Source organism: Trichoplusia ni, chromosome 12, assembly GCF_003590095.1.
Source record: "Trichoplusia ni isolate ovarian cell line Hi5 chromosome 12, tn1, whole genome shotgun sequence".
Classification (NCBI taxonomy): domain Eukaryota; kingdom Metazoa; phylum Arthropoda; class Insecta; order Lepidoptera; family Noctuidae; genus Trichoplusia; species Trichoplusia ni.
In genome coordinates, this window is record NC_039489.1 from 420,442 (window position 1) to 438,641 (window position 18,200).

The 18,200-nt window shown below is 36.2% G+C and overlaps 1 protein-coding gene across 4 annotated transcripts in view; it reads left to right on the forward strand.

The window, feature by feature from the left end:
- LOC113499717 (coiled-coil domain-containing protein R3HCC1L) overlaps nucleotides 1-18,200 on the forward strand; it is a 37,583-nt gene that overhangs the window by 1,195 nt on the left and 18,188 nt on the right. For 3 of the 4 annotated variants that reach the window (XM_026880292.1, XM_026880291.1, XM_026880294.1), the window contains 4 exons: nucleotides 38-187; nucleotides 2,277-2,350; nucleotides 13,251-13,314; nucleotides 16,745-17,892. In XM_026880292.1, the coding sequence (XP_026736093.1) occupies nucleotides 2,302-2,350; nucleotides 13,251-13,314; nucleotides 16,745-17,892 (1,261 nt within the window). In that variant the 5' untranslated portion in view covers nucleotides 38-187; nucleotides 2,277-2,301. The remainder of the gene's footprint in view (nucleotides 1-37; nucleotides 188-2,276; nucleotides 2,351-13,250; nucleotides 13,315-16,744; nucleotides 17,893-18,200) is intronic. The other variant, XM_026880293.1, reaches the window with a different exon arrangement.

An 18,200-nucleotide genomic window follows, 5' to 3' on the forward strand; every position in this document is an offset into this window, starting at 1 on the left:
AATCATCTGTATTTGTACCACATATGTATTGTTGTAGTGTGCTAGTGTTCCCTCCTGTGAGCAACTACAGGAGGTTCCTGATCCATCGTGCTGTGGAACAGCTGGGCCGGCCGGAGCTCTCAACATTCTCAATTGGAGTGAGCGACGAACGCCGGACAGTAGTCTGCTACAAAGACCGCTTGTTGAGGTATACATATACAATTTTACTAACACTGTATATTGTAAAAATTGTATAAAGGTGTAATGGAAAATCTGAAAATATTTAGTCTGTATAAATCTTTAATTGGAATAGATAGAATAATAACACAGTTTTTTGTTCCGAAGAAAGGCTTTAATATCATACTGCTGACCAAAAACCACCCTCAAAAGAGTTGAAAATAGTCTTGAGATGTTTATAATGTTTCTAGTTTGGGACAGCTATAAGTTTATTTAATATGCTGGGCATTGCTGTGCAGTTACTAGTGATTATTTAATAAGTATAAATGTTACATTTTGTCTGTTCATGCTTATAAAAAGTGGCATTTTACTTTGTTGTAAAGATCAGAAAATCCTTCATTCATGAAATTCCTGCAATAATTATTTACTTGAGTTTTGTGTCGGCTGGCTAATATTTTATTAACTAAATAATATAATTTTGTTTCAATCCCCAGCATAATCGCTCTGGCGCAATATCGATTTGTTACGTTTTCGGAACATTAAAAAATAATAATTTTATTCGTAATTCTGTTCTCAGCGAAGTTTTAAACCTACATATTCAATATAATTCCTCTATTATGCGGTAAATCAAATTCAGGCAAGTGATAATTATAATGTTTTTTAGTAAATTAGCGTCACGATTGAATGGTTTAATTTAACAATGTTTAAAATGTTAATTGTTTACTATGCTACCCAGTACTTTTTTAATTACAAATCGTATGACGTAGCACGGCAGTTCAGGTTAAGTCAGTAAGAGTCTGACACTACCCATTTCCTCCCCCGAGGGAGTGAGTGTCCATGAGGATTTCCCGTCCTTAGCAAAAAAAGGAGTGTCTTACTGTTACGGAAGCGAAGAAACGCGCTACACTCTGCGTAGTGACTTCTTTCTCCTACATGACATTTCGACAATTGTTAACGTCAATAAATAACGCTGTCTCACCTCCACACTAGCAAGTCTTACTTTTAGAGCTCAGTACAGGCACTGAATGCTCAAAAATATATACTTCTAATATTATAAACGCGAAACTTTGTATGTACGGATGTTTGTTCCTCTTTCACACGAAAACCACTGAACGGATTTAGACGAAACTCGGTACACAGATAGTTTATAAGCAGGATTAACTTATGCCTAGTAACTTTAATATTCCCAATTCAGTCTAGACTTAACGAACGGTATAGTATTACGTTTCGGTATCATATGAATCAATCACGCAGCGATGCACGCATCATAAACTATTAGCTGAATACTTTGTAACTGAAGATTTCACGAAATGGTTTAGCGTCAATACGAGTTTCTTTTGTTATTTCGTAACTTAGTATTGGGTTTGGGTTAGTATTTTTTTTACTAATATTCTTTACCAGCTGTTGCCAGCGGCTTCGCCCGCTAAAAAACGAAAATGATTGCACGGAAACATAAAATTGGCATAAAAACTGTAACAAATTTCGTCCAAAATCCGTTCAATGGTTTTTTGCGTGAAAGACTAACAAAGATACATCCATACTTACAAAGCTTTCGCGTTTATAATATTAGTAAGATGGTAAAAATAAAACATTTCCAGTGTAAATCAAACGTTTTTTTTTTATATCCTGTAGTTCTAGAATTTCTAGACAGATCTTTGCACAGCGTGTGCGTTTCACGTGATCGATGCACATTAATCACAGTAGAAATCCAACAAGAACGGCTATTATACCGTTACTATGCTTATCATCGTATTATATTATCTAGATTCACGCAATATACACTGTATCTACGTCCTGAGCTGTGCCTAGGTCTGATTTTTATAGACGAAACTTGTTGAAATGTGTCTGAAACATTTAATGTTGCTGCATGATGTGTTTAATACCTTAATGATACTTTTCACTAACAATTGTGTTTATTGCAATGTTTTAGCGTTTATCGGTACTTATTTTCGAAGTTAATTTTCTTGTTCTGCCTACTTTTTTCACTGGTGTTTCATTCCGTGTTGCCTGATAAGATTTTCTCTTTATTTCATCAGCGGATCTTCCTATAACCCTATAATTGGCCAGGTACCATTGTTATTCAGTATTATGTTTGCTATAAGCTAATGATTTTGTTTCAGTGATGAAGCTTGCGCGCGACCAGCCATGGGACTGACACAGAATGATCGCGATGAGGCCGCTATATCACAAGCTGGTGAGTATTACTTACATATACACATAATATTATTAAGAGAACACTACCAATAGAGCCTACTCCTATAAAAGCTGATTTAGACGATCTGAGAATCGGTGTGGTGTAAAGCAATACGCACAATGTGTCGCACATCGTCTAAATGAGCCTTTAACACTTAACATTCATACATACACAAATATAAAAAATAGGAAATCAAGAACAAGAGTATATGTTTCTTAACCATCAACCGATGATATTAATATATATAACACATCATACTTATCTGCTAAGAAGATAACTACCATCAAATACTAGAAGTAACGAAACAGCCAAAGGTTCATTTAGAAAGTAATGTCACCAAAGACCAAGGTAGAATTTTGATCCCAAAACAGAACAAAGATCTTATAAATACCAGATGTATCCCCCTCTCGTTCACTCTCGCCCAATTAGGCGAGACAAAAAATGTACCGTTCCAAGGTAAATGCACCGAACCTTGAGTGATATTCAACGGTATTTTGTTTGTACATACTTGTTTTTAATTACGTACATTGCTGTGCAAATAATCAATATTTGAAGTCTATAAATAGTATTTTATAGGAGACTAGAGCGACATATAAAATGTTATGATTGTATTTGTATCAAACAGTTTTTTTGTATGAAAAGTTCATTGCTCTGTATTAAATTACGTAAATTGTTGGCAGGTGCTAAAGCGTATAAGATATAGGTACCTTAATTACACTTACGTATGTTTTTGATGACCTATCATATTATTGATGGCAAAGTTTTTCTGTCATGCTGTTAATTCGAAAGCGTTATTGATATTTGAAACGAATCTTTAAATATAAAACCTATATCCACTAGGTTCCCTATATAATAAAGACTTCTGAAACTTAGTTCCTATCAAAATAGTATTTTTTTACCTCATGTATAGGGAAAACGATGTTTGTATTTTTAAATTTTACTCAATGCAAACTGCAAACAATATTAGACCATACAGTATACTAATGTGACTTGCAAATCTTTTTGACATTATTCTACGTGCATACGGAGGCAATAAAGCCCATATTCGCTTGCACCACAGATAGTGCAAGCAAGTGTATGCACCCGTTACGACACGGTGAGCTTAGTTTCCGCATGTAAAGGTCACTCCTATAGGAACAGGTTTCAGAACATTGACTGTTACAAATAGACTAGCTAGACATTGTTGTAACAGACAAACTGAAGGGACAGTACTTGATACAGTAGGGTATTTCACTGAATCTAATAAGGTAAGTAATGTAAGTATGTCTACTTACATGGTCTGTCAGACCGATTAAAAAAATAATATTGAATAATTATTTTTCATTCATCACGAGCAAAGTTAAAAGCGCTTAAGCTAATGAAATGTATGGTAGTTAACTAGTAGGGCTAGTAATTGCTAGTAAAAAGCTTACTGGTAAGTGACGTCACACGAGATTTTAAATCACAGTATACCCTTCGTTCGTCATCGTAGATGAATTTGTTGCCGGACAGTCTAATGCAGGCTAAACAAAGAAACATTATTTTCCACTTGTAACTCAATTAGATAAAAATATTCTTAATAAAAGTGTTATTTTTCTCACCCTACCTTTTTTTCTCTAGAAAAAAGCGGTGGAAACCTGTCGTTTCTTTGCTCATTGAAAACCCGATCTCATGATTACATCTTTGTCTATGTAGGTTATCGGCTAAGTTAATGTTTATAGCTTCCGATAAGCAACTCAGATCTGTTATCTTAATTAACTAGACAGTTAAGAAAGATAGACAGTAATCAATGCTTCAGGCACAGTTTCAAAAAGTTTCATATAAAGCGAACTTAAATATTAAAGTCTACAGTCGCTTTTGAGATAATCGTTCAACAACAAAGTTCTTTTTAAATAAATACGTCATGTTCATAATTACTATTCAGTAATTATTCAATTTATGGTATGGACTCTATTAAAGGCAGATTTTCGACCTGCCATAAATTTTTTGAAGTATCTCATCGTTAGAAGGAATTTAGATAGGCGGCAATATTGCATTATGATTCTAGTGTTTTGTATTTCATTCTTGAAAGTCTTGTAAATCCGATAATTTTGTTTCTGAAGCTACCAATTGGCTTATATAGCGTGTTTTCAACGATCCTCTTCTCTGGACATTATCCTGAGGACATGATAAATATAGCTTTAGGGATGTAACTGGTTGGCATTTAAGATTAGACCTTCGTGTGCCATCCGTTCGTGACCATTCTGTTGTCACGCATCATTATTTATGAGATTAGTGTATATTATATTCAAATGGCCATCCCAGGTACCATCTGGCTAATTTGCAGATAAGTTTATGTTAAAATTTTGTTTCGGTGAAATCCTATTTTGAAAGCCTTCTTTCCTTCTGTCCCTTTATCTGTAATCAAGTCTTGTTAGTTAAATTTGATCCATCTTCCGGGCCCGATTAAGCTGGGATTTTGCACACTTTGTATATTGAGTGACAATACAATTATATTGTGATCTCATGGATGCTGGAACTGGAATATGTTCATATAACCTAAGCACAACGAAACAACCTGATTTAGTTTGGGTTCATTGGATTTGTCTTGCCCAGTACTTTGATCACAAACAGGTTTGTTTTAAAAGATTTTTACTATTCATATTTTATTTGATTTGGCTTAAATTTTTAAGCTCTTTTGATTGAATACTGACTGATACTTCTGGTGCCATTGTTTTAAAGAATTCATGTAAGTTTAACTATTACGGCTTAGCTACTATCAAATAAAGGTTCCCAAAGTTACGAAACCCTATCATAATAATATTTTGAGCCGCCATTGTTGCTGCTGAGAACTTTCCCGTTCAGCATGTTCTCGCATGTCAGTTTATCGTTTGTGATGCATGCCAGATTGTTCATCGTATGCCCAAATTATGGCTGATGTAATGTCTCGTGTGTTTAATGGTGTTTTATAACATGGAAGTGGCATGATATTGGTATTGGGGAATAGGAAACAGCTTTTATAGGTTATTGTAGTGATTTCGGGCATAGAAACCTTACAATTTGGGACTGAAGGTCAATGGAAGGTTGAGGAAGAGTTCATGATCATAGTATCTTTGGTCAATATTCGAATCTTAGAAGTTATTAGTTGAACTCTGATCAGGGATTATCAAACAGTAGTATTTAATATTGTTTTGAAAACATCGTGAGCTTAGACGAATTAAAGACCAGAGTAGGACTGGATTTCCACGATAGCCAGTGGAAAAGACTTGATCATAAGCTAATCATAATTGGTATGTATTCAATTATCGTACTTATCATTACGTTTTTTAGGTAGAAGTTATGACTAGAAACACATTAGATCACAAGATACCAAATTAACTTTACTCATGTGCAATGTGAGGAAATTGTCCTTATTTACGATCTATCGTATTCCTAGTCTAGACGTCTATCTCATCGCATATTTAGCATATTTTAGTATGTATTGTTGGTGCTGCATTCAATCTAGTCGAGAAAGTTTGATGCAAACCTGTCTACCTTACGGAACTCGCCTATTGTCTGCCTTCAAACCCAGACAGATAAATGTCCTTTGTGTGAACAAATTGACTTAGGATTTATCGCTGCTTGTGTATAGACGAGCAATTTCTTTAATATCTTCTTGCTTAGACGGCCCAGTGCCTAAATGCCCTCTTTTTAAGGAGTGAAGTCGAATTAAAGTGGAACTATATCATTATTGATCATTTCGCTTTCTGAACGTGAGGTCACAGAACAGATCTTTCACCTTAGGAACCTTTGTATTTATTAACCTTGTACCAGGTATCTTGGACTGTGTTTTTGTGATCGGCATCAATTCGAAATTACCTTATATGAATTAAAATATAGGAATCTTTCATTTTGCTGCAAAAGTTTTCCTTTCATTAGATCCCGCTGTTTGAAATAATTCTAGCCCATTCTCTAGTACCACAAAGTTTTCTAGCCCATCAACGTAATGCTACAATCAGAAATCTATCCAACATCTCCCATAACAAATCTGCGGTTCAGGTAAATGATATGCGCATTGTCACTTGACCTTTGACTATGCAGCGATTGTGTAGTCTCAGTATCGTGACCTTTTAATGCATGTATCACGATTATATCGTCGTGAGCTGACACTGATGACCCGACTAGAGACAGACAGAGACAGGGAGACATTGCCTAAGCGTTCGACATTCTTCGATTAAAAAACATGACTTCCGTACATAGTGACATTTTGGGAGCCAGAATTGTATACAGAATTTGGTAGTATAATGTTCGAGAGCAGAATATCTGTGCATTTCCTATTGTCATATTTACCTGCTAGTGATATCATTGCAGTTTTTAATGTAAAATTATTCCAAAATACATTCATATTATGATATTTGTTTCAAGGGATTTGATTTTTCTATATGAAATTTTGAAGCCTTGCTCATCGGAGTTTTATTTCAACATTTAACACGATAAATATTAAATTCACCGCGAATTTTGGTCCCCTTCAATAACTGACACAGAAAATCATAACGAACCCGATACACAAAATCTAGGATACGTCCTTCACAATGCCAGGCGTAAACAAAAATGATTGGACTCACGAAATTCCAATGACATAAGATCTGATGCAACGCACCGCCGGCTTAGCGGAGTGACCGGGCCGTGAATGTGGAACGCAGAAAGTGAAAGTAGCACGGCTTGCCGCCGAGCTTAAAGTGCTATGCACTTGTTGACTTCACGCCCGCTATTGTTCTGGAGCAAGCAGTGCGACTGTTGAGGAAGGGAATCATTGGGATAAGTTGAGACTGTCCTAGATGATGTCGATAGAAATTAGGTCATAAACTTCAATTCTGATAAAAAAAATTGTATACATAAAATTCAACTTTGTTGCAGTGAGAAATATCTCATGTCCCTTTGATGAAACTTTCTTGGACCATCTAAACATTCGTCACAATTTTTAATACGAGACATTTGTATTCGTGATTTTTGTAGTCAGTAAGTAGGTGCGTCACTGGATTCACCTTTTGCAAGGGATAAAGCCCGCACTTTGTTGCAATACTTGTTTTTTTTTTGTTTTGTTTGTTTGTTTTTAGACAGACAACCTAAACAACTAGATTTCTTGCTAATCAGGCCACTTAAAAGTTCGATAATCTTTTGCAATCTACCTTCAATATTGGCTCGTGAATCATGACCGTAAAAAAACCCAGCCTGAGTTGCATCACGAATTAAATGCGGAGGAACATCGTTAGCCGCGCTCCAAGTTTCCTGCACGAATTCCGGAATAATGAGGTCACCTCATCCTTTCATATTTACAACCTGAATATTCTCATTACATCCCAAAATAATTTTCACGGTCGCGTCTCAAGACTTCTCAGTAATTCTGGAATAGGGATCCAAGAATTTGGCAAATCTAGTCCAAAAAATACCTATTCTAAAATTACTCAAATGTCTCTATATCATACGTTTTATAAGACAGACTAATAGGTAATAGAAAGAACAATTCAAATGAAGTTTTATTTAAGGAACAGCTAATATTGAATGTTTAATAATTTGACGACTTTAAAAGCAAATCTGGCTTTTTGTTTACTCTGCGTGGTATTGACCCCACTAATGTATGCACTGTTAATGATCGCGTATTGTTTCATTGGTGTAAAGAAATTATGCATGTTATAGACTTTACACAGTTTGTGCTATTTGGGTCGTAAGTTTATTAGTTTTCACCCATTTAGAGGTCATTGTTCAATGTTTTGTTTTACCAATTGCCCTTCAGTATTTGGTTACCGACCGGTCAAATCAAAGAATTTTAAAGTTTTTTTTTATGATTATTTTCTTGTAGGCTTGTAAGCTTTTTTATATTTCTTGTTATTGCTGGAGGACTTTTTCTTACTGGGAAGATCTTTCTTTCCTTTGTTGATGGTATTCACCTCATTTGTTTTACGTGTCATGCTCCCATTTCTTCCGAACCACAAATTGCCCAAATTAGAGTAAATGAAATTTACGTGTGTGAAGTCATCCGTGTAATATCATGAAGGCAACTTTTAAACTGTCTATCCGTCAGATTTAAAGACTAATTATTCGTACCCACTCAGATTTATCCTTATTCTAATGGTTTCTCGAGATGAGAATTCCCTAACAAAGTATCGCCATGACTTAACTAAGTAAAGCTCATATACAATATAGATTGTGTTATTATGTAATACCATATAGTAAGACGTAACTTAAACCAGCTAGGATGGAGTAACGTTCGGGTGCAGACCACGGCCGCGGTAAGCAATGTCGTAAGACCGAGGAAACTGGATACATTGAACACGTGGTTGCGTATACTGGCGTAACATCGAAGCATTAGATTGTTCTGGAATCATTATGACTATGATTATTATAACGTGGTTAAAGCAGACTGCAATTTTCCTATAAATAGGAGAACTTTGCCCAACAGTGGGATAGTTATAGTCTGTCCCCATAGAGTTAAAGTTGCTGACCAAATTTTTGAATTTGGATCGATTGCAATTGCAGTCGTTTACTTCTTTTTGTGGTTGTATAGGTCTTGGTCTTGTCCTCCGATTATGATTATGTTGCAAACCAAAGCTTTTAAAGTGGAAAAAATTAGTGAACTAATGAATAACTAGCTGCTGCCCGCAACTTCGTCCGCGTGGTTAGAAGATATAAGTTATGATTTATACCTGCCCTGATTTTTACAAATTTTCCACTGTTTCTTCGCTCCTATTAGTCGCAGTGACATGGCATATAACCTGCCTCGATGAATGGCCAATTCAATACAAAAATAATTTTTCAATTAGAAACAGTAGTTCCTGAGATTAGCGCGTTCAAACAAACAAAGTCTTCAGCTTTATATATTAGTATAGATTTAATCCACCAAGTTATCAATTTATTTTTAAAACGTACAGCCTTTGTGTGATTCGGTGTAATACATGCCGGTTTAAACAATTGACGTTCACAGTTTAGAATATAATTCGTTGAGGCCATCCTTTCCTCAAACCGGTTAGCCATTGTAAGACCCTAGTCTAGTTTATACTTAGCAGTGTTTGGTTAGTTTGATTTAACATGGTCCACGATAACACCTCAAATAAATGTTACGAAGAAGAAAACATTCACACATTCGTCAGCTTGTCGGTAGCAATCGTTTTCTCAATAAATGATGTAGGAAATGCATCGGCATACCGTCAAAGTGGTATGGCCACACTCCTTGCGAAAACATCTGGGGATCTACCGCCACATCTTGAAAGTGACACTGTTGTTCGTATGGAAGCGTGACAACGCAATACACGGTGTAGAGCACTATCTCCCTCCCACAAGTTTTATTAATATTATTTCAATACGTGGTGTTAGGCCTGACATAATATCTGTTTACTGCGACATATGTATCGTTTATGTTGATGGATCAACACCGTCTTGATTGACTCTCACGGATTCCATCGGAGTAAATGCGTACTGTCAGTTCTGTGTAACATCTTGTGGGAAATGTTTTCTTACTCACCTCGGAAGTGGATTAAATTGTTTAGCTATAAAAACTTATATTAGGTGTTCGATATTTTGTAGTTGAAGTTCTAGGGCTAGTGGCTCATAACCTACAATGGCACTATGAGATCAAAACAATCAGCTTTAAAGGATTCTGCAATATTTAAATTAGTACTTACGTGCTTAAGTATATCCATAAATAGGCAATGCACTAAATACCTCAAGTACTAAACTGCTAATTACTTCTATGTTTGGTTTTTCCTTTATATGATCGTCCTCTTTAAGGTTTATTATCTTCAAAACAAATATTTAAGCCAATGATGGTTGAACTGAACATATTATACACTCAGACTCAAGCATTCGTGGAACAAAAAATGCTTGTCGAAAAGGGATACGAAATCTCTATAAAAACATATGTCATAATTGGAAAATGGCCGATAGGAGCTCAATTTAAGCTCAAGCTTGTTTTGTGCTAAGTAACGATCATAAGCTTGTGCCAATGCGTATGCAATAAAACTACAAAATTCTACCGGGATATAACTAATAAAAAGAAAAAACAATCCAAAAGGAAATGTAACACAGGAAAAACGTTCGCATGTTCCACTTATTCGTGTTAACGCGTCTGCTGTATACATATGTACAGTCAGTCAAGAAAGTAGTCTTTTATCTGAAACCAACACATTATTCGCGCGTCGTAGATTGACAAGGTTGATTTTCCCGTGCAAAAGTATTTTTCCAGCTCCTAATATAAACCTTATCGATGATTACTCATACATTAATTTATGCCAGAACTGCTAGATCAGTTTCCCGGAACTGTACGGATACCATATAGGGCAAGGATTGCGACTAGTCTGTCCATGCTGTTAGTTTTCCTGCCTGCAGTGGAGGCAGGCAAAAAGTTGTGAATTCTGAGTTTGCTTTCTAAGTTTGAGCTAGTCCAGTTTACTTGTCAAGTCTTCCAGGAAGGGTTTCTTTGTTGTTACGTATTCGCAGCTGCTGGAGTGGAGTATTTGTTATTTATTTGAAGTGCATTACGGAAATTCGATTAGCGGCTAGTTCTTGTATTAGGTCGATGTTGACTAAGTTGAGTGATTGTATTTTATTTTAAACGACTCCTGCACTCAGAAAATTAATCCTTTTGTCGCGTGGGTTTCCAAAAATAGTCTAGCTACGTGTACAAAAGCACCTATGGTATAGGTACCACTAGTGGTGACCTATACCACTGGGCTACTTTTGTGGCCTATTCAACATAACTTGTACTTCATTCGCAAGTAATCTTGATGTGTCTTTTTGTCAAAAAATACAGTTAGAAAATAAAACGAGACTAATACAAATGTATGTAAACTTCATTCATTTGATTGACTGTTGGATTTTGGATCAGGTTTTTGTGGAGTCCATATCTCTTCTTTATTGTTAAAAGTCACCCCTTTATCCGCCTCAAAAAGCTTAGAACCGATTTCTCATTATCCAACGTTTTATGCAATTTTAAAATTTGCCTTTTTTGTGTATGACATCATATCAATAAAAAATTACGATGAGACTCAAACTGACTCCCAAACATCAGGATTGTATATTAGCTCTTACGTAACGTTGACCTACAGTTACAATTTCAAAACCTTGTATAGGTATTGTATTTTGCATAAGGAGTAATGTGTGGGATGCCTTATTACAAGGAGATTATTGTGTAACCGAGCCGCTAACAAGCCTTTGTTCTGTACTTACTATATTGCGTTATATTGAGCCCGACTTTATTGCAATCCTTCTATTCTCCTGCACATAGCCTTCTTAACAGAGTGCAATTTTGTTTGAAGTCTTTTTTTTTAATTATGTTTCCCGCACTAGGGCATTTAATCATTGTGTCATGCGAGGTTTGGTATATGCACGAGACACCTAGAGTAGACCCTGGATAAACATTCGTGGATCGCCCTTTCCTAGTCGAAAATCGAACCTGCAAACCGTCGCGCGCTGTGTGTTTGGCGTGGTAACCTGTCCCACCAGCTATCGGTTACCCGTGCAGTAAAAAAAGTCTCATCATGATAGTCCTGCTAACCTTATTGGGGCCAATGATTAAATACGAAACACGCACGCTGTCCTATTAATAGAGCATTTAATGAAATACTCCTTGGGAGATTCGGACTATGTTCATAATCTGGTGTTGAGTTTAATCTGGTTCAATTAAGCAAACGTTTTGCCAGCAGCAAAGCAAGCTAGCTAGTACATAATAGGCTCGGATTTATCCTCCATTAGTCCAATACATAATCGCTGGCTTCAGACAATTAAGATTATAAACTGCAAGTAAATAAAGCATAATAAAAAGACATATTAACACTTCCCCTTCACACATATTTATCTCGTCAACAATCAGTATTTCTGCATAATTGACACCCGATAAACATCTAGCTTACCCTAAGTACTGTCGTAAACCTAACGCAATGAGACACAAAAACGTGATTGTAAGCTCGTTGCCGGCATGGGAACCACGTTCTCTGTATTGATGTAATACTCATATAACCAAGCGATACGTGCTTAGGGAGACATATTCTGTAAGATTTTTGGAAATACGTCTTTAAATTATTTGATTGCTTTTTTTGCGCAGAAAACGAAGTGAGTCTGGTTTTTAGGAATATTCTTTTGTTTCTGACTGATGATGATGCTTTTTACATGAAAGTGAGTAGGGATATGGAAATAGGGGATGACACAGTTTGTAATGATATATGATAATTGAATTTTCATCGGTCTACTAGTGAATTGGACATGTCCCCTTTTCAAATTAGGTTGTGACAATCAATTCGTGGTCATACTTAGGCTGCAATTAGTTCATATTTTTTGTAGAAGATAGGGGTTAATATCATATGGCATAATGTTTATACTCTTTAATTAATGCATCATTTTAAAATTGTTTTGTTTTTCAATTTTACTTAAACTATGATATTCTGCCTGCGAGTGAAGTACTAATTGTGTTTACGTAAGTAGTAAATTCCTAAGAAAAAATGTAATTAGATAGTGAACGGGCCTTAATACTATTGCAACGTATTTCGTAATTTTGAATGAAATGTTTACCTAATAGCTCTTTATTTTGTAACAGTATCGTGTTTTAGATCACAGTTATTATCACTTCGTAATATAGGTATATTTGTTGTATTTTCTGTGACGTACCTATATGTATAGAACTACAAGGTCATTTGCATATGAAACTGTCAACGAAAACAATTTATTGAAAAAAAATAACAATATTTATTTGTGTAATATCATTTATTACACAATTTGCATAACAACACTTAACAATTCCATGACGACAACACGACACGCACATAAACATAATCTATTTGTAATAACACACACACACACACACTTAACCTTTAACAAGTCCATACACATTTAACCTTAATATAATAAAATAATAAACAACTCTAGTCCATAGGTGTCAGAAATCATGGTGACTTTATGTAACACTGTTTCGCAGCAGCGGTGGGAGGTTGCAAGCCGGCGCAGGCGCCTCGCCGCCCGCAGCCTCAGGAAAAGATCAGGTCGGTATCAACAATACTTCCTCAATCATTTGTTGTTTGTTACCCGCCACGGGCGGACGTGTGCTAAGCCCTTTATCTTATCATAGTATTAAAAATAAAACATTTTAGTGCAGTTGATAACGTTTCAGTGTGTGATTTGACAACACCACAATTGGATGTGTTTAAAGTGATTTTGTGTAAGTGTCCTACGAAAATTAATTACGCCATTTGGTTTTCGATTTAATTATGATTGTATTGTGGTAAAATAAGTGGAAAACAATGACATATCGAAATGAGGTCACGTGTAATGAGGTCATCAAATGGATTCGTTGCATCAACGTGTGTTTTAATACACTAAACATATTATTTACATTTGATAGTAACTAAAGGTATCCAACGATCAAGTTTATTTGTTATCTTGACGACAATGACAAATAAATCGAAAGTGATTTAAAGTCCTTGGGTTTGTGGCAATGAGGAAAATGTATGACTATGTGCACAGATGTTTCATATTACTCTATAAGCTTTAGATCAATAATATAACTATTAAAATGTGTATTAGCATATGTAAATATTATTGTGCATTCATTTGCGTGTTTTCGTTACAAATGACGTCAAAACAGCTGGTCCTCTTAAATTGTATCTAAATAGTTATTGACGTCTTTAATACTGCTTGGACTAAGTCAATATGTGTCTATTATAATGGTTGATTTAAAGAGGAAAGAAAATGTAATAGTCCTGCTTTGCGATTTGTGTTAGAGGATTCCTATGTTGTTTATCACTAAGACCTTGACTACAATTACCCAGTAATAACTGACCTATGAGCAATTGAAGTACGCAAGACTGTAGATGTTCTTACCGACCAGTTAGCTAGAATAGAATAGAAAAATCAATCAAATCAACCTTGGTTGTCTAGCACACAGTAAACTATGGGGGTTAGGTAGTGTAGAAGTTGTTACTTATAGAACCCAATAAGGCTGCTGGTAGCTTGCTCCAATTAAGCCCTATAGCTGATTTTGCGATTGCACGTAATTAGCAAATTTACACATTGCCTAAGAATGTATTAAGAATCTACGTGAGAGAAAAAGACCCCAAATTTAATCTATTACATCATAAGTTATTAATGATACATTACACGTATAGATGTAAAATTAATTTCCTATATCATCCATCGTGTAACAACAAATCTTATATAGGAGCGTGTGTAATCAATAACCAACCGGTTTAACCTAGCCAGTACGCGTATGCAATCGTAGTAACCGCGTATGCAAATCCAATACATCGTTAAAGTAATAAATCGTAACGTTAAGTACTCAGTTACGATGCTCTCTTATACAATACTGTGTAATACTGCTGGTAGCTCGCGCCTGAAAATTACTGGAACAAATGTGGTTAGTGATAAGGCTTTAAGTTCAGATGCGTCACTAATACAATGTGCCGTTGTGACAAGGTAGTCGGTGCATTGAAAGTAACAGTATCGATAGAAGACATTTAATAGTATAATCTAAGGTAATTTTTTTATTTGACGTTTTAAATGTTGTATCTTTTGCCCATTTTGTCTGGTACCATCAGTTTGTGTAAGTACTATTGTTGCCATGAAAAGTTCTTGTTTTTGAAAAACGAACTCGCAATCGCTAGTCAAAAAAAGGTTGGTGTCATGATTTTTGACATTCCTCAAATTACTGATAAAATTATGCTGGGAAAATTTAAACTTATGTTTTTAAATTTAGTTATCACAAAAAAAAAACATGAAAATGTCTTACTTACTTACTGACTTATCGATGTCGATTTCCCAACATTTCTTTAATAGCCATAATAATGACGATACTTAAAATATTCTAATGTGTTCAAAGTATTTTAAGCATCTTAATTAGCGCTGAATAATACTTACAATAGCTGTGGCAGGTCCAGACGAAGGTCAATACATTTGTAAAGGCTGACTTCGCGCTTGTATCCGCTTGACGTATACATTATCACCATGATATTCAATATTATATGCTGTTTAGACGATAACGTAGTGAGTAATTTTGATACGCTATTCGATGTAAGTTTGTGTTTTAAAAGTACGTTGATTTGTTGAACTGGTTGCCTGCACTACTTTGTGACTAGACCTCTTTTGTCAAGTCTTCGGATTTATACTTCTTTAAGCTAGAAATTTAGCGACTTGTAGATAGATCTCTGACGTAGGTAACCATACCCTTGAAAATTTTGACAGGTGTATCTGGGTTTCTCACTATGTTTTCACTCACTATTTTTAGCAAGTGATATTATAATTGTAATTCGCACATGAATTCGCCATTGATGCGTGTCATTCAAACCAATAGCTTCAGTCCAATGTTTATAACAGCTACATGCCCTTAATCACAATATTAAGTTTATCCATATTTAGTATTGGATATAAATGACTTGTGTTACTTAAGCTTTAATTCGTTGTTACGAAAGCTAGTTAGCAAGCTGCAGTGTAGACAGAAATGTCAGAATAGTTTGGTCTTGCGCAATATCAGCGTGCAGTTGTAAGTCCTTTCTATAGGAGTGGCATTACAATTTAGATAGTATAGAGCTTATGTATGTAGTTACTAATACACCGTTTTGTTTTAACCGCAAGCTTCGATTGTTCCAAACAATTTCGCTTTAGGAAACTTGAAAAATGGATATACCTACTACTATTTTAAATGTTAGTAAAACGCATCCCCGGTAGCTCTAAGTTACTCATGTCCACTACGTGACCTTCTTTAACTTATTAGGTTTTTTTTGAATCCTTTCTAGTAATGAGATATTATTCACAACGAGTTTTGTGAACTGTTTTGTTATTATTTTATTTTCCCTCAGTCTGAGACACATTTCAAAAGTGATATAATTATAAAAACCAAAAAGGAGTATTGCATAGGATTGTTAAATTAATATTGCAACACAAATGCGCCTTTTATGTGGGTATCACCTTAACAAGACAGACTTTATTCTCCTTAAATGTCCACAACACCAAAATTCGAATAAAAACAACACATCCATTAATCACATATCGATAGTAAAACCAAAAGTTTCCGCTAACGATCTTACGGCGATGTTACAAAATACGATTACCGAACTAGGTCCAGACAAAGAACTAGTGATGTCAACAACAACATTCAATTACACAAACCAGTCGCGAGTGGCCGAAAACGTTGAAAGTGTGCCATAGAGAGAGGGGCACCGTGTTCGACTGGCGTTCGCTGGCCTTGCCCCACTTGCGGTTACGTGGCTGCGGTAATAGCCGCACAATCAACACCACACCGGCATCACAAGTACCTACTATCTTTGATTTGTGAATGCGATCATGAGCTAATTATTACGATGAGCCCAATTTATGCGAAAGGTTAATGACGTACGAATTGCGATGTGACACAATCTTTTATTCTTCATACGTGGTTTGTCCAACATTACGTTTGTGTTTCATGTGATGTATTGTTCTCAGATCTGGTTCAACGAAGCCCCGGCGTCCCGACCGCGCCGTATACGTGCCGCGAGCGTTGCGAACAGCAGACAACAACCAAGCGGAAGAAGTCAAAGAACCCAACAATCAACGCAGAACTAGTCAAAGTGCAGAAGGTGCTAAATGTCCCAAGTCGCCAGCGCCCAAAGACAAATCGCAACACGGCACGCCCAGAAAGTCCATAGATAAGAACTTCTGTAACGTGTACACTCCACCGCATCTCAGAAATCAAAGATCTCACACGGCCCCGAGCATAGACGAGCCCACATCGAGCGACATCAAGGAAACCGTGCCTTCAGGCTTCCAAGTGCCAAATAGTGATAGTGCAATATCTTTTAGTGATGATATTAGTTATAACGATATAGAAGTAGGAGAGAATTTTTATATAGGAGATTATTTTGCCAACGGACAGTTAGGATTCTACAGTCCCAACTACTATAGTGAGTTCACGGATAACAGTCGCGAGAACGCGGCAGATAATAGCGACTGGAGGTCAAATGAGTCCGACGAAAATATGGCGGTGAACGAATCGAATCAGAGCAATAACATTATTGATAACGATTATTTGTACGATAAGGACGAAGACTTCGAGAAGAATGAGTTGAAGCGAGCATCGCAGGAGATTAATAGGAGTAGCAAACGGATCATAAAACAGAGTTTCCATTCTGATGTGTTAGTGATATCTGATCCGGATCCCGTGGAGGAAGCGATAGAGAAAACTGACCCAGAGCCAGTAGTGGAAGCGAAGGAGCCAGAACTTAAGAAGCATAAACCTAAGTTAGAGGCTAAAGTTTCTTTGAAGCGAGAAGAGAACGACTGGGATGCAGTCTTCGACGACAGTGGGGAATGCCTGGACCCCTCACTCCTAGAAGAATTAACGACCACCGTCGGCAAGGTCCATATAACAAAACCTAAGAACAACTACGAACAGTACCAAACGAAGGGCCAGGCCCTCTTCAACGGTCCCTACGACGAAACTTTCGGTCATGTGGTTGAAGTGTACGACTTTCCCAGTGAGTTTAAAACGAACGATCTGTTCTCGTTGTTCAGTGAATACAAAGACACGGGTTTTGAAATTAAGTGGGTGGACGATACGCATGCGTTGATCGTGTTCAGCAGCGCTAAGATTGGTGAGTTGATGTTTTGTTACTTGGTAGCGTTTTTTTTTTAGTATACACTACTTGGGTTTCATGGGTAAATGGCGTTCTGATAGTTTTTAACTTTTAGTGCAAATTAGTATCAATTGTTATCTGAACGTCAGGTGTACTTCTGGTGTACTTAGCACTTGATGTCAATCTTACCGTCATTTTCGCTATGCCTTTTCTTCTGTATTACTGATGTTATGACTGGCAAAAATTTTAATCCGATTATTTTTATAATAATACTTGCAATCGACTCGATCAAATTTAGGTAGGTAGATCTCGTGGTATTATTCGAA